The following is a 24,090-nucleotide window of genomic DNA, read 5'->3' on the forward strand; positions in this document are numbered from 1 at the left end:
TCAATCCAAAATTTTGGATAAAATTATAAAATATCATTCCATTTGCTTTAAGTCATCGAAATCACTTTCGGCTCCTTAGGCCTAAATATAAGAAAATCATCCTTACCTTTCACTGGGAGTATTATACCATCACCGACATAAGAAGGTCAACTAGGTTATGTACCTAGCGGCAAGTATCATATACTGTACTTGCTCAGGTCGTCTCATCGTAGTGTTGTACGAATCGACCCAGCCATGCTAATAATAGCACAAAATAGTACTCTCTCTAGGGAGAGCACTCTGCCGTAGTCTATACCACAAAGTGGCCATCTACGCTTACACCGGCACGTGTAGTTTCATGACAACGAACACGATATATCCGAAGCCAATCTCGGTAAACACAAGTAACTCCCAAAACACTTGATACTTAAAAAATAGATTTATAACATAATAGCCTCAAAGGATCTATTTTTTTAATCAAATCATAGCATTTATAGAAAATCTAAATTATTTGAATAAAATTTAAATAAATAACCTTTTACATGCTAAAGCCTTTAGCAATTTAACATCAATTTTTAAAAGATACCACAAGTGCCATTCTATTCGTCAATTTTCAAAAGAAATACTTTCCACGAAAACTTATCTTTAACACTCAAATATGTATACTCTTGTAAATACGTAAGTTTTCATAAAAACGTATAACATTTACCTTGAGCGTCATTTTGCCAATAGGATTTAAAATAAAATTTTATAAAACAGTATGATACTATATATGCAACATAATATTTTAATAAATGGAGACATCCATACTTGTTTTTCCCCACAAGCACGAAAGCACATTTGCAAACAACTTAAGCATTAACTCGAAATATGCTTTTAGAGAAAGTCCCTCAAGAAGAGTAAGTTTTAATCAACTTACCTCGCTTTCGTTTTATTAACATTCACAAGCTTTTAATCCTCCTCCATCATTCCAATGTTGATTAAAATGCTCAACATCACCAACAAGTCGATGTCTACAATTAGATATCCTAATTACATCAGAATATGACCTAAGATATTGATCAACTTCCATATATGGCTCATAAGTTGGCTACAAGCCTCCAACAATTCAAATCGCCAAATAGTTTTACAAGCTAGACCATTCAACTTCATTCTTATATTTTAATATCCATTCGAAGTCATTAATGATACTACATCAATTGTCCATTGCCACCAAGTTACTATTCATCGTCTTCTGCAATCAACACTTACAAAATATACAATTCTGGTGATTACTTAGTTGATCACTTCCATCTTTTACTAACAAATAATTTCATAGGTTCATTGTATTCATAAATTTCATCGCCAAGATTACTGTTCATCTTCTCTCTTATTTTCTCAAAAATACTATTCATGCCATGAACTAGAGTTTTATAATCTAATCTTTTTAACCATTAAAACTTGTAACAAATGCTTCAAATACTTCTAACTACTCATAATAAATGAGTTTGAAGCATTGGAATTACCTCTAGTAGATAAATCTTGAAAAATTACAACTTTGGTGATATTGTGTTCTTGAGGATTTGATGATGAAATCTAGTATTTGGATGTAAGAATGATGTTAGAACTCATGTATGTTGAGTAAGAATCAACCCAAAACATCATCAACAACTTACCTTAGTTGATTGGACTTGATTTGAAATCAAAATGGCCTCTTCACCATCAAGAACCCTAACCCCCAATACAAAAAATACTCTCTTCCCCCAATTTTGTATTTATAAGCCCAGATTTCTGGGTTTCGGATGCGGCCCTAGATATTTCGCATCCCCACTTCACTCTTCTATGAAGCTCGGATGTGGACCTGGACGCTATGGCAGCACTTCAGTGCCAACCTTTCTTTCGGACACTGCCCTGGATGCTTCGCATCCGCAGTCTCCTCTGCCAGCCTTTGGTAATTTGGTCATAACTTCTTGTAGGAATGTCCAAATGACAAACGGTTTGAAGCGTTAGAAACTAGACTCGAAGATCTTTCATTTGATAGGTTGTACATCATATAACACCTTATATATATATATATATATATATATATATATATATATATATATATATATATATATATATATATGCTCGTCCAAAGTTTAGTCTTATGCGTACTCATTTGGAACTTTAGTCTATCATGTAATTTCTAACTTGACTTGGACTTAGGGCTATCCTTAGACCCCACATCACTTATAATATGCCCTATACACTTATTATTATATACAATTGATATCTATCATATTAATAATCCTCGTCTGCACATAATATAATATAGTTAGCACACATCAACTTTCTTAATAACGCTTAAGTACTTTAAAATTTTTCGGGGTGCTACACATATATAAAATAACACGTCTTACGCTCACGCCGTTTAAAACACTGCTCATAACTCAAGCAAAGTGCTGCACCATCCAATACTCCTACTGTGGAGATTATCGATTCATTTTACTATTATACGTTGTGTTAGTTTTATGATATGATGGACATTGACATGTATGACTAGAATAAAATTACAACAAATAGATTGTATCTTCAACTTATAGATAGTGAGCTAAACGTTTGAGTAAAAGTTTTTACTTTTAACTGTTCATAATTGGAGTCCTAATTGGATGCAATTGTATAATTAAATTTTAAGGGTTAAGTCTAATTCAATTAGAGAGAATTTAGTCATTATCTCATAATTAACGTGGTCAACAAAATTATTCTCAATGTAGTTTCCGAATTGATGCATCAGACTCTACACGATGCTATTAAGTATTTTGTTAAGCTTGTTGGTCTAAATAATTCGAATAGACTGTAGTCTAGGCGGCTCTATTGTTATTAGTGGTAAGTAGGGGTGTACAAAAGAAACCAACAAACTGCATCAACCCGATAATTTGAGTCAAACCGAGAAAAAAAAACCCGTCTATGGTTTGATTTGATTTGGTTTGGTGTTCAAAAAAAAATCCGACCATAATTGGTTTGGTTTGGTTTTAACTAAAGAAAGTCAAACCGAAACCAAACCAACCTGACATTACATATATAGAAATTTTAGATATATTTAATATATAAATATACTTATTGTGATGTAATTTATAAATATTTCTTAAACTTTTTCATAATTTTATCGTTTAACGTATTATTTCAAGGTTGAACTTAGAACTTTTGAATGTTCCAATAAGTTTTATAGCCATTAATATTAGTAACTTAAATAATGCTAACAAAAATCCAAACCAAAATCAAATCAATACTAATGTTAACAAAAGATATTTAATTCAATACTAGGAACGACAATGTATTGAATATCTATTTTTTGTTTTGCAATAATTTAGATAAAAATACATAACCTATTTTTTTTAGCGTTTAGTCATGTAATTAATATTTTCTATGTCATGACCCAAAATTTCACCACAGGCGTCGTGATAACACCTAGTCTCTAAGATTAGGTAAGCCGATTTCAATTACATTTTGAAGCCATTTTTTTGAATTAAATAAATAATCAAAACTGACAACGGAACAAATATGAATATGCAACTTCCCAAGACTGGTAGTATTGAGTCACGAACTCTAACCGAATACATGGAATGATCACGAGGACCGAATATACAATACTGTTTGATTATAAATTAACAGTACAATAAAATGAAAAGACTCCAAGGGACTGCGACGGCCAAGCAGCTCTACCTTGAATCCTTACGATCCCGCTTTAACTCTGCTCAAGTCCGATATCTCCAATACCTGGCTTTGCACAAAAATGTACAGAAGTACAGTATGAGTACACCACGGTCGGTACCCAGTAAGTATCAAGACTAACCTCAATGGAGTAGAGACGAGGTACAGTCAAGACACTCACTAGTCTAATAACTTGTGCAATATAATATACAAAATACTATGAAACATATAGCAATAAGAGAAGGATAAAACAACCAGTGGTATGCGCAGCAAGACAACAAGAATACCATAAATATCACTGAATAATTAATAAATATATGTACGCCCAATTAATTCAAGTTTTTTAAATAGATATCCTTCACATATAATTCTTCCAAATAACTCTCTTTCAAATGTAGTTTTCTCAAATAATTATTTTTCAAATATAATTCTTTCATATAATTCTTTTTGAATAAAAATCCTCCCAAATAAATATTTTGAATATAATTCTTTCAATTAAAAAGTCACCATGTGACACCTCATTTCATAATCATAAAAATACGGGTCTCAACCCATTTTTATATTTTTTGTAAACACGGGTCTCAGCCCACTTTCATATTTTCACGGCACCTCCTGCCCATAATTAAATTATCATATTTTTCCGGCACCTCGTACCCTCATTTCATATCACAACTGCACGGACAGTTCATGTGCCAAATATCCTCATTATTTACTCACGACACCTCGTGCCCATATTTCATTTTTATAATCCGCCTGGCAATGGCCACATGCTCTCATTTCAACATAAATCGGATTGTTATCAATTTACCAACAACAAGACAAACTGCACAAGGTATAAAAATAAACACAAGAAAATTATCAACACCACAACCCCACATCATCACATATCGTCCCTGACAATAGCCACCCTTATCGCTCTTATTACCACCCTTATCACTCCTATAGCCACCCTTATCGCTCCGCCCAGACAATATCAATAGCCACCCTTATTGCTCCCATAGCCACCCTTATCGCTCCGCCCAGACAATATTTCAACAAACACAATGACAGTGAAATGCCACCCTTATACCCACATAATATCAAAAGTGAAATGCCATCCTTATATCCTCAAAATAATAACGGTGAAATGCCATCCTTATATCCTCAAAATAATAACTCACACAACACAATAATTTATACGGGAATTTATCACGATAATATAACAAAACCAATTCATATCACAATTTGCCCAATGGCCACAACCAAATTCTAAAGATACAATCAAATCAATAAATTTCACAACAAATAGCTGAAGGCTCCACACAACGTGTATAACACCACAAAAACAATCAACATAGATAGAAGTTATTCAGCATAAATCAAAGTCTTCATTAATCTAAATTTAGATAATTATATTAACGCTTCTTCTTAAACTTGCTTAATTAATTATTTGCATAGAAAAATATCAAAATGAAATTAAATCCCCAGAATTATCAAACCAACAAACTCACGAAATTACATAAATATTCAAATAACAATCGCATCAAATTGTTATATAAAAACAAGTTCAACCAACAAGGATTTAGGCATAGCAAATAGATGATTAAATAAATTCCAACAATTATTTAATTTACTACACAATATGCCTAAGACATAAACCCAATATATTTTGCACATACAAGCCCGAGTACGTGCTCGTCACCTTGCGTACACGGCTTTTCACATTTCACAAACGGCATATAAGACTCGATACCTAAGGGGTAATTCCCCCACTCGAGGTTAGGCAAGACACTTACCTTTTTGAAGTTAGGCCGATATTCCAAAATAGCCTTCTTGCTTGAATTGACCTCCGGACAGCTCAAATCTATCCAAATTAATTGTACAACTTTATTAAAATTCATCGAAAATAATTCCGGATAATAATACGTCGACTTAAAATTTTATTATAAAAAGTCAACAAAAGTCAACGCGGGACCCGCCTCTCGGAACCCGATATAATTTTTATGAAATTCGAACACCCATTCCGATACGAGTTCAACCATACCAATTTTATCGAATTCCAATAACAAATCGACCTCCAGATCTTAAATTTAAACCAAAAGGGTTTTCTAAATTTTTCAACCCAATTCACTAATTTAGTGATAAAAAAAATAATAGATTCATGTAATTTAACCAAAATCAAGTTAGGAATTCTTACCCTAATATTTTTCTTGAAATACTCTCGAAAAATCGCCTCACCCGAGCTTCCTTGGTCCAAAAATGGAAGAATGACACGAATTTGGACTTTATTCTGCTGCCCAGGGGTTTGTTCTTTGCGTTTGAGACACCCCCCGCATTCGCGATGAACAAATTCTTCAAAAATCATTTTCAAATCTTCTCAGATATCCTCTAATATAATGGTCATAACTTTTTGTACAAAACTCTAAATGATGAGTGGTTTGACTTTATGAAAACTAAACTCCAAGTACCAGAACTTTCATTTGTTTCTTTTCTCCCAATTCCTTATAGATTACGAGATATAAGCTTTCAAATTCAGCCCTGTGTAACAGAGATTTCCAAACTCTTCCCGGATAGCCAATAGTGTATCTACCATAACTTTTTGTATACAACTCCAAATGATAAATGGTTTACCTTTATGAAAACTAGATACAAAGGAATACAACTTTTATTTTTTAATCATCTCCAAATTACTTATAGATTGCGAGATATGAGCCTCTAAAGTCAGATAACGAACAATAAAATTTCCTTCTTCGCGAACGCGAATAACAAAGTCCTAACAGCAAAGTCCTTCTTCGTGAACACGAATAACAACACCAGCAACCAGCAACCAGCAACATCAAAACACCCAAACTTGGTCCGGAACCACCCCGAATTAAATCTGAGGTCCTCGGGACCCCGTCCAATCGTACCAACCAGTCCCAATACATAACACGAACCTGCTCGAGGCCTCAAATCACATCAAACAACATCAAAGCCATGAATCATACCCCAATTCAAGCCTAATAAACTTTAAAATTTTAAATTCTATATCTTGTGTCTAAACACATCAAATCAATCTGGAATGACTTCAAATTTTGCACACAAGTCATAATTGACATAACAAAGCTATTCCAATTTCCAGAATCGGATTCCGGCCCTGATATCAAAAAGTCAATCCCTTGGTCAAACTTCCCAAAAATTCATCTTTCGCCATTTCAAGCCAAATTCCTCTACAGACCTCCAAATAATTTTTCGGATACACTCCTAAGTCCATACTCACCATAGGGAGCTATTGACATCATCAAAATTCCATTCCGGAGTCGTCTTCACACAGTTCCGACTACGGTAAAAATTCTATGACTTAAGCTTCCGTTTTGGGAACCAAGTGTTCCAAATCACTCTGAATCATCTGGTAACTGAATTCAACCACGCACGCAAGTCAATACACATAATAAGAAGATGCTCAGGGCCTTATGTCGCCAGACGGGGCTTAAATTCTTAAAACGATAAGTCGGGTCGTTACACCTTATTAGTCTACTTATTTTAGCATGACTTAGTACTTTTAGATTATGTTTATTTTTATTATGGCTTTTTAATTAGTAATATTTATATTACATAATTTTATTGTCTTTATTGTCGAATATTTTAGGATAATGCCATGACACATCTCATATTTTGTATTATTTTTTTGGAAAATACCTTATATGTTTTGTGCTACGATGATTTTACCGGAAAAAAAAATCGAATAACCCAAAAATTCGAGAAAAATCGAGATTGAAAAATCCGAGTTTTATTGGTTTGGTTTGGTCTTTAGATTTAATAACCCGACATAATTATTTTAATTTGGTAATTGCAAAATCCGAACTAACCCGATATGTGTACAACCCTAGTGGTAAGGCATGTGCCTTAGACCCCGAATTTGGGGGCCCATTTTTTAAAAATATTGAGTTTATATGTATTTTTAAAAATAGTACTTTTAATATAAAAATGTTTTTCATATAAAAGGAAAGAAAACTTTTTAGTATAAATAAAGTAACAATTAGATTTACTTAAAAATGGACAGATGAATATTTTTCCTAACGTTTCAATTTGAGTTAACCATGCCACTTTTTATTCCTTCATTAGATAATGTGTAAAAATTTTACTTCCCCTTCCTTAATTTTACATATTTTTTGTTTTTCTCTTTGATATTCTTATTCACCTTCTTTCTCCAAGATTTCATTAGTTCAAGTGTTCAACAGTACTTTTAAGCTTCCAATAGTTTTATACTTTTATTGCTCTATAAAGTCTAACCTAAGATCAATAATATCTCAAGAAAGATTAAATGAGTTGACTATATTATCAATTAAAAAGAAATTATCAGAGGAAATCAATTATAAAAAATTATTACTAACAACTTTGTATATCTCAAAAAACTAGAAAAATAAACTTCAGATAAAAAAATACATATATATTCTTCTACTTTTTTGAGATATACAAGTATATAATAATTTTCTTTAAAAAGTTTCAGTCACATATTAAATTTTGGCTTTAGGCCCGTATGTACTTGAGCAGTCCGAATGAGAAAAAGAAGTCTCATAAGAGGAAATTAGTCGGTGTGCAGTTGATTAATTTGGATATATTATAGTAGTAGTCTATTTATTAATTCAATTCACATGAGTTAATGAATAAACTAATCTCAATCCGAAGCATTGGTGAATGGTGATGGAGTGGATCTGATAAGAAGTCTTTGAACAAAGAGGAAAAGGAATTGGATTGATTGAGACCCCAGCGAAAGATGAATTAGTGGTACTTTTCTTGGATGCAAATACTGATATTGAATTACCAAAGTAACTACTGAATGTAAATCAGGTCATATTTGGTAAACTATTTAAGAAAAAATATTGAAGTGCCGAGGAAATTTTCGTCTTTTCTTCCAAGCATTTACGGGTGTATATAAGTTTGGATTTTTTTTTTTAACCAAATCAAATTAATTGCATCGGTTTATTAAATATATGGGCAATGAGTTAAAATTGTAAATTCAAACTTGGCATTAATAGGTTAGGTGACACAAATTATGACAAAGTTAAAGAAATATTTACAAATTACACTATATTAAATTATTTTATGTGTAATTATACCGAATTTTTGTTCGATTTAACTCGATTTATCGTCTTAGTACAATTTATCCATTTTCTTTATACATATATAATTATGACTCTATGAGATGCTAAAGACTTCACTGGGAGACTGCTATTTAGTTGACCAGGTTAATTAGTTTGCGCAAAGCATGGTCTAGCTATTGCTCACTTTCATATGAGGTGAAGCCCATCAACCCTTAATCGTAGGTAAAAATAGTACGGGGCTGACCAGTTTTTGGATTGGTAATTGAAAAATAGTAAGCGTTTGTAAAGTCATTAAAAAATAGCCACTATTTTTAGGAATGACAGGCGATGCGGGGCGGGGCGGGTGCAAGGCGGATTTTGTTTGAACCCGCACAATTTAAACCCGCCCCACCCCCGCAGATTTTTTAAAAAGAAAAACTCTCTGTTTTGTTTTTTTTTTTTCGCCAATAGTTGCATTATATAAAGACACCACAAATATCTACATAAAATCTTAAATTTGCCTCTTAAATTTGCATAATCGAGAGACTTTCAACATAAAGGATAATTAATAGCAAATCATCTACTAATACATGATCTGGAATAAAACATTAAAACTTTATTTATATTCCTCTCCCCCTTCCTTGGACAGCTTAATCACCTGAAATTAATTAACACAATGCAACATTAGGCACTGTATATATTCTTAAACCAAGAACTACTTCACCAATTAGAAAAACAATTTAAAAAAGAGAAAAAAAGAAAAGGAAAACAACGAACTGTCAAAATGCAAAAGCTCACGGTTTATGTATGTGTCTTAGAAAACTAGTTTTTATCCCAATTCCATCCTTAATGTTCGACGAAGAAATACAATCATGAAAAATTAAATCTTCAACCCGCGACCCGCCCCGCCTCGTACCGCAATCGCAAACTCCCAAACCCGCACCGCACCCGCACCGCCCCATTGCCATCCCTAACTATTTTGCTCCAAAACGGAAAGTTTCAGCATAATATACTGGAGATTGATGCACCTGTGTATGAACTTCCAACATATTATACTGGAGTTCCAGCACACGGAAAGTTCCAGCATAATATACTGGAGATTGGAGCACCTGTGTATGAACTTCCAACATATTATGCTGGACTAATATATTGTACTGGAACTCCAGTATATTATGATGGAGTTCCAGTACATTTATACTAGAACTCCATCATAATATACTGGAGTTCCAGCATAATATACTGAAGTTCCAGCATATTATGCTGGAAGTTCATATGTAAAAAATTAAGACAAGAGTGGGTTGCTCTAGTGGTAAGCACCCTCCACTTCCAACCAAGAGGTTGTGAGTTCGAGTCACCCCAAGAGCAAAGTGGGGAGTTCTTGGAGGGAGGGAGCCGAGGGTCTATCGGAAACAACCTCTCTACCCCAGGGTAGGGGTAAGGTCTGCGTACACACTACCCTCCCCAGACCCCACTAGTGGAATTATACTGGGTTGTTGTTGTTCACATGTAAAAAATTCGAACTCCAGTGTATTATGCTGGAATATTTTCCGAATTTTGAACAATGTTTTCATTCAAATTTATCTTTACATGAAAAGTAGTTAAATTTTAATTACTTTTGAAAATGTGACTATTTTTCAGTTACCACTTGCAAATCTTACTATTTTTGAACTTCACCCTAATAGTAGTTGTGTTCCTTATTTTAGTAGCCCAACTTGCATTCGATTAAACGAAGAAAAAAGATTGAGACTATATTATTCTATCTTATCACATCTTATTGCCCGAGTAGTGACTTTGCATCTGTTCACGTTCACGATCCACTTGCATTATTGTTAATTGCTCAACTTGTATTCAATTAACCAACTCCCCCCCCCCCCCCCCCCCCCAATCACACACAAAAAAAATAGTCCATTGAAACACCTCTCTCTCTTTCACATGAGTTACAAATCGCTAGAATTTAGCATATAGCTCTTCTACTTTTTTTCCTTTCCTTTTTCAGTTCATTGGAGGAGGAAAAAAAACTCGCATGTGTTTGATGAAAAGCTGAGGTTCAGATTTACATTTATTTTAAATGGGAATTAAAAGGATAAAAGTCCCTAGATTTGAATCACAGTTGTTAAAAAAAGATACAAATTCTAGGCCTAAAAGAGAGATGTTTTTTTATTGCACTTGGTTCGAGATTCAAAGAACAAAACCTCGTTTACATTGTTAAGAAAACAAGCCTAGTTTAAATGTGTATGTGCTTCTTTTCTAATTATACTAATCATCATTTTTTTCTTGTGTGTACTATTCCAATCTAAGTATTCTATATGGGATTGATCAGAGTTGGTGGACATAAAATTTCAGAACATCCAACGATTAAAGCTCAACTCAGATTGACCACGGTTGGTGTGGACACAACATTTTAAAACGTCAACTACTATTAAGCTAAATTCAATTGTTAACAGTTCACACCAATGCCAGATAAAGTCAAACATACAACCTTATTTGTCACGAACAACTAGGTGAGTGAATAATATTCCAGAAGATTCTATTGATAATGTGTTTCTATAATACATAATTGAGTTCAGTTGCAAGAGAAAGCATCCTGGAGAGGAAGCAACATGGATCAATGATCATGAGCCTATTACTGGGATCTGTCGTCAAACTACGAAGAAAAGCTATGGAAATTGAATCAAACTATGAACAAAATGAATATCTTTTTCATCAAAAAGGAACGAAGAGGGAGAGGATTCAATTTTCTTTTATAAGTTGGCTTTTCTCTTATGTTTAGCACAAAGTACTTGGAGATCATTGGTTAACGAAAATTTAAAAGCACACAGGCTTGCTTGGTAGCTTAGGCCAATTCTTATTTCTTTTATAAGGTGGTTGAGGCCAGTTCTTGTCCAGCTTATGCACAAGTCAGAACACCAAGCAGACTTCCCATTTCAATTAGGAGTAGTATTATTGGAATTCAACTCCATTATCATATCGTGAAGAAAGAAAAGAAAATGAAGTAAAACAGAATTATCTCATAACAGAAAATCAGAAATATATTATTGGAAAGTTCCTAAACCGACATCAGTGACTTGTATATTTCGCATACGGATCTTTTTCAACATTCATTTCCCCACCCAAAAAAAAAAAAATCTTAATATCCCCATTTCAAGAGTTTTCAGAATTTTGTCTTTTTGAGCACAGAAGAGTGATGTCCTCCTGATTATTGAGTGTCTACCAAGTGAACATCCAAATGAGGCTAATATTCCTGAGGGCAAGTTCAAAATAAAAAATGGACGGGGCATGGACCACTGGGGGCTACACAAAGGAAAACCTCTTTTCTAGAAATAATGCTCTTTGGCTCAAACACAGCGTCTGACTTTGCGATTGATATAAAATACAGAGGGTTGCTCCAATGTGGACAAAAACTAAACACCTATCTCAACCACAGAGAATTTAGGCTCCTCATTTAACATTGTCATGCTTTTCGATGACTGGAAATTGTTATGCAGGTTTCACAACAGAAATAAATACATCATTGCAACCAGAGTCGGTCTGTTTTTATTAACTAACCGTTCAAGCTTTTGTGTCCACAAACTCAGGTCAATCTAATTAAAGGATTATATAGGAATAGCACAAAAAGAAGAAGACAAGGATGAGAGCATTCTCAACAACAAAAAAAGAACACAAGGATGGGACAGTGAGCACATATAGTTTGGATCTTGAAATGGGTTGATCAGTACAAAGATTCACCATTGAGATGCTACTTTGGTTGTGATTCACCTGATGCAATTGCAGGCTCATCTTTCTTTGAAGTCTCCAATGTGCCAGAAGTAACAGCCTCCAGTGTCTTATAAAACTCCTCAGGAAGGGGACCAGGACGGTGAAGGGGAATGTGCTTGGGTACTGGAGCATCATTTTCAATAACTTCACACTCATAATCATCGGGAACGCCCCAAGGTTTCCACTCTGTAAAGAAAAACCATTGATCATGGCTTTAGGTGAAATGGAAAATAAAACTGAAAATACTCTTAAGTACATATAAAAACATATCATAACTTCACCCCAAAAGAGGCTGATTCATAGGTTAAATTTCCCATTCGGAATCTTAAATCGACCTCTTCTCTAAAAGAAATCTGCCTTTGAAGTCTCCCTTAATGGATCATGAAGAAAGACCATTAAGATGTTTTTATGATCAAACATATTTTTGATTTTTATAGAAAACTCTATGCACAAAATTAGGCTCTTTACCCATTAGGCAGTAGGGGAGGGTTGGGGAAGGGGGTATGATCAAGCTTACCATACAAGACACCACTTCAACACAGAATAATGAAAGCAAAGGCGTAAGTAATGAATAATATTCTAATACCCATATAAAATGGTAGACCTTTTTAAGCATTCTGATGGACATGAATAAAAGAAAAAGTGAAAGAGAAAATAAAAATATCAGATATACATAGTACAATAAGTACACAAAATAGGACAAAACTTTCAATAAATCGGTTGCAACATGATGGACATTACAAGAGTGGGAATGTGGATAAATTCTGTAATGTAAGGCTTTAGGCTGTTTACAATTCACCATCACATCCATAAAATGACAATTCATTTTTATTTTCTAAATGCTATTTGTTTTTATCAGCGTTTCTCAGCCGAAGCAGCTAAAAGTTGCTTTAAATCCTGTATTTTTGAAAGGACGAACCACATACAAATTGTCACTTTATTCGATAAAAGATGGAATCTAGATGCATTATTACAAGTTTTATCAACTCAAATGATTAGTTAGTAGATATTCTTACTAGATTACTTCAATGTTCCAGAATAGAGCATATTTTCAACAAGGTTCAGTCCTGGGCATGCGGGGAGGGATGTTAAGCGTCCCACACTGGTTGAGGGAATAGGCTGTCCCACAACAGAGGAGGGATATTCTTGAAAAATACTCACTTCATGAGCTAAGTATTGTAATGAGTTAGGCTAAAGGTTCATTTTCTTAACAGTCTAAAAGAAGATGAATAAAATAATAAAAGAAAGTCACTTATTTGACAGGATGCAAGTAGCTCTATTTATTTGAAGCCAGACGTAAGGACCTGCAACAAAAAATTTGCCCACTAGCTTGTCAAACAAAATAAGCAAATACATAACACAGAAAGTGAAGTTCATATTCCCCACAGGTGATAGACAAATGAACACACAGAAATGAGTACACAACAACAAAGAAGAAGCCTCATAAGCTTAATATAGGTAAAGTCCAGATATTCGTCCCTTTGATGCAAATTGCTGTATACATATCACCAGCAAAGTGGTACTGATCTCATACAGAGTTGACCAACATTTACATAGTGCAAATAGCAAAAATTTTACCACATAGGTTAACAAGTTTTTTTGATAAGTCACTTGGATTAACAAGTTTAGACCCCCCAATCGAAGTATAAACAACTTTGAATTGAAACTGATCCTGATGATCAGCCTAGAAGCTTTTTTCCTGACTGCTCCATAGACTGACCAACTAAACAAAGACTTCAACAGTTGCAATGGCATGGCCCAATTATATTTTGTTGCAAACTGTTGTGAGGCTATCAAAAATTAAACATTTTTTTTCGGAAAATATTTTATTATTTTAACATTTTATAGATGCTTTTCAGACAATGTTTTTTTTTGGATCGGTAAAGTAAATAGAGCTTTATACTTTACAATGTCTTTTCAGACAATAAAAATGATATAAGTAGGAGAGAATGGCTACAAAGTCGAAGAAAGGAATGGAGTAGAGTGAGTAGACAATGTAGTTTACTTATTTAGAGCAAAGATGCTTAGGCTAATGATTCGGGTGTGGAAAAATATTTGTTCACATTTACTTCTCAAAAACCAATAGAACAAAAAAGAAAATATAAGCTAGCACCATGGAGAGAGACCTGTGTAGCTACCCTAGATGAGGCTTCATTAGTTGTAGAGATAATAGGGGCAGACTTAGATGATTATGATCACATGTAAAATAAATCTCAAAGTTAGCAACATCCAACATAAAATAATGAGGTGCAGCAATTTCAGAAAGATTTAAATATTCTGTAGCAATAAGTGTTTCTATGTAATAGATCTATGATCTATCAACCTAAAGAATGAAGGTTCTACCAATTCATACTAGGAGGGGAAGTGATCAGGCATATGAGGCATGAAAACATGATGGTTATAAGGTTTCTATGATATTATTCATATCTATCACACAGCCGATACCTAAAACCTTACTGTAAGAAGGAACTTGAGTGTAAATTGCTTGAGCAAATGTGAAAAAATGTGAAACTGTTGGTCAAACAAAACTAGTACAGATTCACTACTTAAAGACCACCAATATATGGTGCTAAAAACAACCATATGGAGAAAATAGGAGCTTCAAAGCTGCTCAATGCATGTTCAAATACTCAGTGGCCGAAAAAGAACTAACTTTTGTATGATAGGATGCAAGACATTTTACCCATCACATCCTTGGGTGCTTCTAGTGCAAATCCTTGAATATCTATCAGCCTGATATCAGGCTTTTGTAGACATTGCTGTGAAATCACGCAGGAAGATTGTAATGTAATTCACCTATAAAAAAGATGGGAGAAAAAAGAACAACCAGACATTCTTTCTCTTTTAATCGTCTTATCCTGACACTCATAACCTTATTAGGCATTCAAGTCTACGAAATGACTTTACGGCATTCCGAGCTTAAAATAAATTCCAATACAAAGCTCATATATGAGGAGAGAGAGCCTTCATATTCCTAAACGTGATCCTCAGGGAACAAACGTAACATAAGTAGGAGAAACGACCCCTCTTCGTTTTCCTTCACTACCTCAGACTTAAAGAAAATAAAGTTTCTCCTTAACAGAGTGAATTACAATTAAAGTAGCCATCTTTATAGTCCAACAACAACAACAACAACAACCCAGTATAATCCCACTAGTGGGGTCTGGGGAGGTTAGTGTGTACGCAGACCTTACCCCTACCCTGGCCCCTACCCTGGCCCCTACCCTGGGGTAGGGAGGCTGTTTCCAAGAGACCCTCGGCTCCCTCCCTCCAAGAACTCCCCACCTTGCTCTTGGGGTGACTCGAACACACAACTTCTTGGTTGGAAGTGGAGAGTGCTTACCACTAGAGCAACCCCCTTTATAGTCCAACTTCACGAAATCATTCATAATTCTTCGGCGTTCGGTGGTGGAAAGAAAGACCATTTTTTCTTGACAAAGTAAAATTTCTAATCAAGCGAAGCAAAATTTCACCTCCTGTTAGTCCACAACTGGATATGATTTATGCTAGCATTATTAATCCTAGAGAAAGTTGCCCACTTTTTATCCATAATCACTCAACGCCAGTCAAATCCAGGTTGAAACTTATTAGAAATTGGCAGATTACCATAACACTTCTCACTATCCTACATTTCTTAATCCCCATAATTATAGTACCAAACAGGTAAATCAAAATATAGATCTATATTTTCACCAACCATTCCGTATTAAAATCAAAGAGAAACGTAAAAAATAAAAAGAAAAAAAAATTCCCCGTGTTTAACAATTGCATAGAAATGAATGCACACACGCATATATATGAAGTATAAATGGGAGAAAGAAGTTTGTTATTGTACGGACCGTTCATGTGACCGATGAGCTTAAGCTCATCTTGGGCTTCCTCAATTAACTCTTCAACCTGGCCACAACCAAGCCGTTTCTCGATCATTTCCGAATCTCCTTCCTCCTGGCAGACACTGAGGCGGTGGCGGGTGAAGCTTTCGACGGCTTTCCGGTATCCCTCGTCTTCCGGAACAGCCTTGATCTCTTCTAGGGTTTTCCTGTAAAGATTAATCAGAACTTCCCTCGCATTTGGGACCACATCGAGACCTACAATCCCTGTTGTCTCCTTCACTTTCGCCATCATCATCAACGGCCTCGCTACTCTTCGGAGAAACATTTTCGTTCGCTTTCTGACTCGCTCTTCGCTCACTCTTTGACTCGGGTTTGCACCACGGGAACCCACTGTGAGACGTGAGCTCTCAAAGCTAAAAACCTTCAGCTGATTGACTGATATTGGGCCTGTTTCGCAATGATCCGAAGTAGTTGGGTTGGGCTCACCTTTCGAATAATGATGGGCCTTGACTCATTTTGGCCATGTTTTGAACCGTAAATACAACGTAGAAAACTACTTTCTCCGCTTGTTCAGTTGTGTTGTTTAGGGTTTTAACGCCGTATACCCCCTCTATAAAGTTACATTGTATACCCATAAAGAAATTACATCTCATATCTTGATAGAGAATCTTATGCGTGTAACAACCACTATTAATAAGGGGATAATATCCCTTAAATGTAGCTATAATTATTAAAACGTGTACTCAGTGAATTTTGAGATTCACATATCTCCTAATTAAACCATATTCCTATTTTCTATCAGAACTTCCTGTGATATTGTATACTCTATACTTTCAAATCTTCCCATATATTATGAACACACCACAATATTCTAATTTGGAATACAATTCAAATCGAATATATCACAATATTCTAATGACAAGTATAATATCTAAACCAAGCATATCACAATATTCTAATTTAAAATATATTATTCAAACTAAATATACCATAATATTTTAATTTGTAATATATTTTTCAAATATTATAATATTCTAATTTGGAATACAACATTCAAACTAAATATACAATAATATTCTAATTTGAAATACAGTATTCAAACCGAACACACTATAATATTCTAATTTGGAATACAATATTCAAATAATATTTTAAATTGGAATAAAATATCAAACCAAATATTTTATAATTTTTTAATTTTGAAAAATCTGGTTTGAATACTGTATTCCAAATTAGAATAGTGTGGTATATTTGATTTGAATACTATATTCAAAATTAGAATATTATCGTATGTTTAATTTGAATATTATATTCCAAATTAGAATATTGTGCTATGTTCGATTTGAATATTGTATTCTAAATTAGAATATTATAGTTGTTTGATTTGAATATTGTATTTTTCATTAGGATATTGTGATGTATTAGTTTAAATAGCATATTCTAATATTTTATTTTAGTTTAGATATTGTATCCCTAATTAGAACATTTTCATCTTATTTTGTTTTTCTTTTGATTACATAGATGAAGGAGAAGAAAAAAATTATGGAGGACTTCATAGAGAAATTACTAAGGTTTGGACTTTTTGGTAAACATGTATAATTTTAATTTCTTAAAACGTCGGATGATGGAGTGTTTTAATGGATTTATTAAGTTAGAGTGAGAGATAATTTAGTTCCTTAAAAGGTAAGATTTATTTAATGGCATATAATGATATTAAGAGTTTAAAAGTAATAAACTTTTATAAAGTAGGTATACAAGGTAAAATAAATATTTCAAAGGTATATGGAGTTAACTAGCATTTTCAGTGGGCATACCGTGTAAATTACTCTTATTTATTTTTTCTGGGAAGTTTTCAGAAAGATAAACCCTTTAGAAAACAGTTTTATATAGCTACTCAGTATTCATAACTCTAGATGACGGCTTTAGGTTGCTACGTTGCCGACATAAGTACATATTAATATGGAATAGAACCCCCTATTTATAGAAAAAAATGACTTAGCCACCAAGTAATAAACCCTAAAATCTCTCTAAAATATAGACATTCATCATAAATAAAATACTATTTATAACACCTCCCCCCTTGAATGTCTATTCAACAGATAATGTGTCTCGTTAAAACCTTAACTAAAATAAAATTCAGTAAAAAAAATTCTAGTGAAGGAAAAAGAGTACATATGTTTAGAAATACACCTTTTGGTTGCCTCGTTAAAAACCTTGTAAGAAAAACCTAATGGGACAAAACCTTGTAAGGGAAAAAGAGTACAACGCGTATTAATATGAGAGCATCAATTCACATCCTTGAGCCTTCACATTCCAATCTTGTGCATCATCTTCAAAAGATCATTGGTAGATATTTGAAAAACAAACTATATTAACTTGAATGAATATGTTGCACCTTGAAATCATCATTCTAGATAGATATGTAATGTCATCATATAATGTCGTGGAATGACTTTTTCAATATCTCCATTGAGGTAAAAATTATTGCTATCACATTATCATGCTTATAGTTATAGCAACTAGCAAGATACATATGTGCACAAATTGCATATAGAATATGGTACTTTAAAATACATACCCCCCAAATTATGAAAAGCTCTCCGTACAAATAACGTTTATTTCCCTCAACGGTAACAAAATTTCCCCTCTCTAGGAAAGTGGTGCTCACGCACCGTCTAATGGGCACGTCGACAGGCACCCAATCGGCGTGTCACATGGTGCTCCCTGCCCCTACTACGATGGCGACTAACACTGAGAAAGAAATTTCCCAGAAAGTCGATTATGCAACTGCAGTAGCAGCTCTCGCAAAATCCAAAGGTAAAAGATTGGGGGATCCGAATGTCAAGGCAAGGATCACTACCTACAACGGAATGCCTGTTATCATCTTTAAATCTATTGATTACTATGGTGTGATGGATAGGGAATGCAAATTCACTGTCATTGGCAAGTTCTTAAGGAATCGCCTAAATATCGAGCGTATTAGGTCTGTTTTTGCAGAGAAAAATCTCACTTAAAGGAGAGGTCAGAATTGGGGCCTATGACTTTCGTATTGTCTTCATCGATTTTACTAACGGTAAGGATTGAAAAACTGTATGGTACAAACGATCTATTGAAATTGACGGAATGGTCATGTGGTTACAAAAATGGTCACCAGATTTTAGACCGGAGGAGGATTCCCCAATAGTACCAATTTGGGTACTGCTGTTGGGACTTCCATTTCATTGCCATACATGGTATTATGTAAAGCAGATTTTGAGCCCAGTTGGTGAACCTCTATCCATGAATTTAGCCACGAATTATGAAACTAGGCCAGATATATCCAAGGTCAGGGTGGAGGTGGATCTAACAAAGCCGCTTCTACAATCTGTGTGGGTTGGTCAGGAGGACGAATCCAATCCTCTAAAGGGAATCACTCAGAAATTGGAATATGAGGGAGTACCAAAATACTGTAAACATTGTTGGATTTTATGCCACTCAATTGTTCAATGCAGAATTCTAGAGAAGGAAAGGCAAAAGGAAAAGGAAGCCAAAAACAAGGAATCAGAAGAGAAGAATGCCAACAGTGAAAAAAACCAAGAAGATGTTGGGAATCAAAAAGAGTTTGAAGCTAGTAAAACTAATGGGAATCAGGATAAACAGGCGGGTCAACAAAAAAAGGGAATAGAGGAAGCTGGTACATCTAATAAGGGAATTAAACTTGGGCAGAACATCAAGAAAGCGAATAATAAGAATCAATGGCAAGTCCCCAACACCAAGAGAAACATGCAAAAGAGAAAGGAAGAGGAGAGAGCCAAGGAGCATGATGACAAGAAGAAGAACTCTAATCAAGGAAAAAACAAGAAGATGAATTAATCAGTAAAGGGAGAATAATCAACAAAAAGAATAAGCAAAAGAAGAGGAAAAAAATGCCGCAAAAAAAAGCATAATTCTATTCAAACCTGCTGCTGTACAAAGAAAGAGTAAGAAGAAGGATAAAATGAGCAAGCTAAGCAAAATACAAACCCTGCCAAATACAGTAGTTGAAGATATGCTTAAAGAGTTTACTAAGTCTAATTATGATGAACACGGAAAGGAAGATCAATGCAAGCAGAATGGTTCTACAGGGGCACTAGCCAATGCCAGAGTGACAGTGACAGAAGAGAATAGCTTGACCAATATTGCAAGGGAAGGTCATAGAAGGCATCCTAACAAGGCAATTCCCAAACTTACTTCACAAGACGTGGCGAAGAGCAACAATGGGGGTAATATCAGACGTGATCCTATAGAAAATGAAAAAAAAAGTTTAGCTCTGATCAAGCTCTCCTGGAGAGTACACAAGATGAAATGTAATGACATAAGAGAACAATGTGAAGAGGATATATGTGAGACAGGGAAGAGGGAACATATATGTCAACATTTTCAAACAAGTAGCATTGACATATAGCTTAAAAAAGCACCACCAATCCAAATGGTTGTGGACTTATGCTGCAACAATACTTCTAATTGCGACAGGCAGAGAACTTCAGAGGAAGGAGTAAACGTACAACATCTAGATGAACCATCTACAGAACCAAAAAAAGATAAGGAAAGAGGAAATTCAGGAAACTCAAGGAATATTCAAAATGACGATGACGCAGATAATGGAAATTGGTCATCTAATGGCAGAGGAAGAAGCAGACAAAGAGGAAGAGGAAAGAGAGTCATAGAAAAAATAAGGGCCTCAAACCTCTAGTTTTCCATGATTAGTGCAATATTCTGGAATATTAGAGGGGTAAGGTTCAAAAAGACTATTCACATATTAAAAAATATTGATCAACATCAATAATAATGACTTTATTGCTATCTTCGAACCTTTCATTGATAGTGGAAAGATTGAGGGCTATAAAAACTTCTCGGGTTTTCAACACTGCCTGGCGAATGCCAATGGCCAAATCTGGTGCTTCTGGAATTGTCAGGCTGAGGTAGCTGCCAATGAAGAACAACAAGTCGCCTTGCACATTAAAGGCAAGGATATGAGTGATATACACGTCACTACAGTATATGCCAAGTGTACTTCCACAGAGAGAAAGGATCTTTGGGCTGAACTTGAAGACATTAATAATGACATTGCTGGCCCATGGTGCATTGGATGAGATTTTAATGTGATCATGGACACAGAAGAGAAATTTGGGGGGAGGAGGGGGGGGGTGGTCAGGCCTCATCGAGCTCATAGAAGCTTTGATTTGGAGTACACAGGTTATAGGTAATGCTATGTGGAGATTGAAATTCAAATTACAGGCCCTTAGTAAAAGGCTAGACCAATGGTCTAGAGAAAGCCTAGGAGACATCTACGACCAGTTCAACAATTGGGAAGCAAAAGTGCAACAACTTGAAGAACTTGACCTTCATATGAACACTGAAGACAGCAAAGAGGAATTAAACAAAGCTCATGCGGAGTATGTTAAATGGCTTGGAGTACAAGAAAGTATATTAAGGCAAAAATCACAAATAAAATGGTTTCAGGAAGGCGACTACAACACTAGCTATTTTCACGGTGTGCTTAGAGATAAAAGAAGATTGTACCTGCATAGAATTAAAAATCACAGGAACATGTGGGTCAAAGGAAACGACAAAATTGCGAAGGCTGCTATAAAATATTTTGAAAGTCTGTTCAACATGGAGGATCCAGTCATGAACTATCAACTCCTTGAATGCATTCCTACTTGTGTTTCCACATAGGAGAATGAATCCCTTATTGCTATCCCATAAATGAGTGAAGTCAAAGATGTTGTGTTCAGTATAAATGCCAGTAGTGCAGCGGGTCCGGATGGCTTCAATGATGTTTTCTTTCAAAGCTGCTGGGAGATAATCAAAGATGACATCATAGCCTTTGTACATGAAGTTTTTAACAACAAAAATCTCACTAAGTTCTATTCTCACTCATGCTTGATTCTTATACCAAAAATGGAGTCACCAACTTGTTTCTCTGAACTTAGGCCCATAAGTCTGACTAACTTCACAACCAAGATAATTTCTAAGATTCTGGCAGGAAGACTAAATATTTTTCTCCCAACGATTATATCAAACAATCAGAGTGATTTTGTGAAGGGCAGACTCATAACAGAGAACGTCATACTTGATCAAGAAATAATACAAGGTATTGGCAAGGAGAATAGAGGGGGTAATTTTATCATGAAGCTAGACATGGCCAAGGCTTACGACAGATTATCATGGTCGTTCTTAGCCTCAGTGCTGAGAAGGTTTAGTTTTGCAGAACAATGGATTGATATTATATGGAGATTGATATCAGATGTTTGATATTCTATAGTGATCAACAGAACCAGGAAGGGCTTTTTTACTTCTTCACAAGGCCTTAAACAAGGAGACCCTTTGTTTCTATCCTTGTTCATCATTGCGACATAAGTTCTATCTAGGTCTCTCAATAGGCTACACTCCAATCCTGATTTCACCCCTTTCTACATGAACCAAAGGGGCCTCAAAGTCAATCACCTTGCCTACGCGGATGATATAGTAATCTTCAATGGGGGTAATAATAAGTCTATAAGATTGATCATGAAGCAAATTAGCAAGTATGAGAAAGCTTCTGGGCAAAAAGTCAGCAAAAAAAAACTTCTTTCTCACTGACCCTAAAGCAAGAGCCCACAGAATCAATAGAATGAGGGAAACTACCGGTTTCATGAACAAAAACTTCCCTTTCAATTATCTTGGATGCCCATTATATGTGGGTAGAAAGAAACTTTCCTACTTCGATACTATGGTCGATAAAATTACTAAGAGGTTGAATGGGTGGCAAGGCAGGCTTTTGACTTGTAGGGGACGTATGGTCCTCATAAAAAGTGTTCTTCAATCCCTCCCGATCTATACTCTATCTTCTATGAGCCCCCCAAAGGGCACCTTAAAATTGATTGGAAAATATTTTGCTAAATTCTTCTAGGGTTCTACAAGGGATAAGAGAAATTTCCATTGGAGGTCCTGGAGGAATCTTTACTTCCCTAAGGATGAGGGAGGAGTTGGTGTTAGGTCCATAGAAGACATCAGCAATACTATCGCCATGAAAAGATGGTGAAGATTTAGAACTGTTGATTCCATATGGGCATCTTACCTTAGAGCTAAATATTGCATCAGATCACATCCCGTGGCTAAAAAATGGACATCGGGTAACTCGCATGCCCGGAAATATATGACCCAAATAAGGAGCAAAATGGAGAGTTGTATATACTAGAAAGTTAACAAAGGCACTTGTAACTTTTGGTGGGATAACTGGTCGGGAAAGGGTGCTTTAGCAGACTTATTTCCCCATAGGAGAAAGAGCAAGACCACCACTGTGAGGGAATTCATTACAGAGGAAGGCTGGGATATGACGAAGTTGACTAATACACTTGATGGCCACACAACTCTACAAATCAGAGACATTGCTCTAGGAGACACTAACAAGGAAGATTATTCCATTTGAGAGGCTGGTTCAAATGTCCACTACACTAACAAGAGTGCTTGGCTGATGATCAGGAACAAGAAGAGAAGAATGACACCTTAAACAAGATGTAGCTCAATTGCATACCTTTCAAAATCTCTTTCCTTGCTTGGAGATTTTACCTTGGTAAGCTTCCTTTTGATGAAATTATTGCTAAATTTGGTAATCACATTATTTCTAGATGCAGGTGTTGTGAGAGTCCTAAAGAGGACACCATTCAACATGTCTTCATTTGAGGGGGACGCAGCCAAACATCTATGGAATAGCTTTGGAGCTCCTATGGGCATCAAACATGAAACCTGGCTAGTTAGAAAAGTTCTCAAAAATTGGTGGGACAAGAAGCCTAAGAACAATATTCACA

At 35.1% G+C, this 24,090-nt stretch overlaps 2 protein-coding genes across 2 annotated transcripts; one reads left to right on the plus strand and one right to left on the minus strand.

Annotated features, from left to right (window-relative positions):
• Nucleotides 1-12,198: 12,198 nt before the first annotated feature.
• Nucleotides 12,199-16,683, minus strand: LOC104120359 (probable NADH dehydrogenase [ubiquinone] 1 alpha subcomplex subunit 5, mitochondrial). The gene is made up of 2 exons (XM_009632110.4): nucleotides 16,286-16,683; nucleotides 12,199-12,632 (listed from the first exon to the last, which is right to left on the minus strand). Exons 1-2 carry the CDS (start codon nucleotides 16,602-16,604, stop codon nucleotides 12,427-12,429), a joined length of 525 nt encoding a protein of 174 aa, XP_009630405.1. The 5' UTR covers nucleotides 16,605-16,683; the 3' UTR covers nucleotides 12,199-12,426.
• Nucleotides 16,684-19,402: 2,719 nt separating this feature from the next.
• Nucleotides 19,403-20,131, plus strand: LOC138908135 (uncharacterized). The gene has a single exon (XM_070198777.1). The coding sequence runs from the start codon at nucleotides 19,403-19,405 to the stop codon at nucleotides 20,129-20,131; it is 729 nt and encodes a 242-aa protein (XP_070054878.1).
• Nucleotides 20,132-24,090: the final 3,959 nt, after the last annotated feature.

This window comes from Nicotiana tomentosiformis, chromosome 3 (assembly GCF_000390325.3).
Source record: "Nicotiana tomentosiformis chromosome 3, ASM39032v3, whole genome shotgun sequence".
Classification (NCBI taxonomy): Eukaryota; Viridiplantae; Streptophyta; class Magnoliopsida; order Solanales; family Solanaceae; genus Nicotiana; species Nicotiana tomentosiformis.

Bases quoted from the DNA above. Each gene is read 5' to 3' on its own strand.
- LOC104120359 (XM_009632110.4), bottom strand. From the start codon at position 16,604: ATGTTTCTCCGAAGAGTAGCGAGGCCGTTGATGATGATGGCGAAAGTG. The intron at 12,633-16,285 runs GTCCGTACAATA...TTTTCTTTACAG, and splicing joins GCTCATCGGTCACATGAACG to AGTGGAAACCTTGGGGCGTT.
- LOC138908135 (XM_070198777.1), top strand. From the start codon at position 19,403: ATGGTCATGTGGTTACAAAAATGGTCACCAGATTTTAGACCGGAGGAG.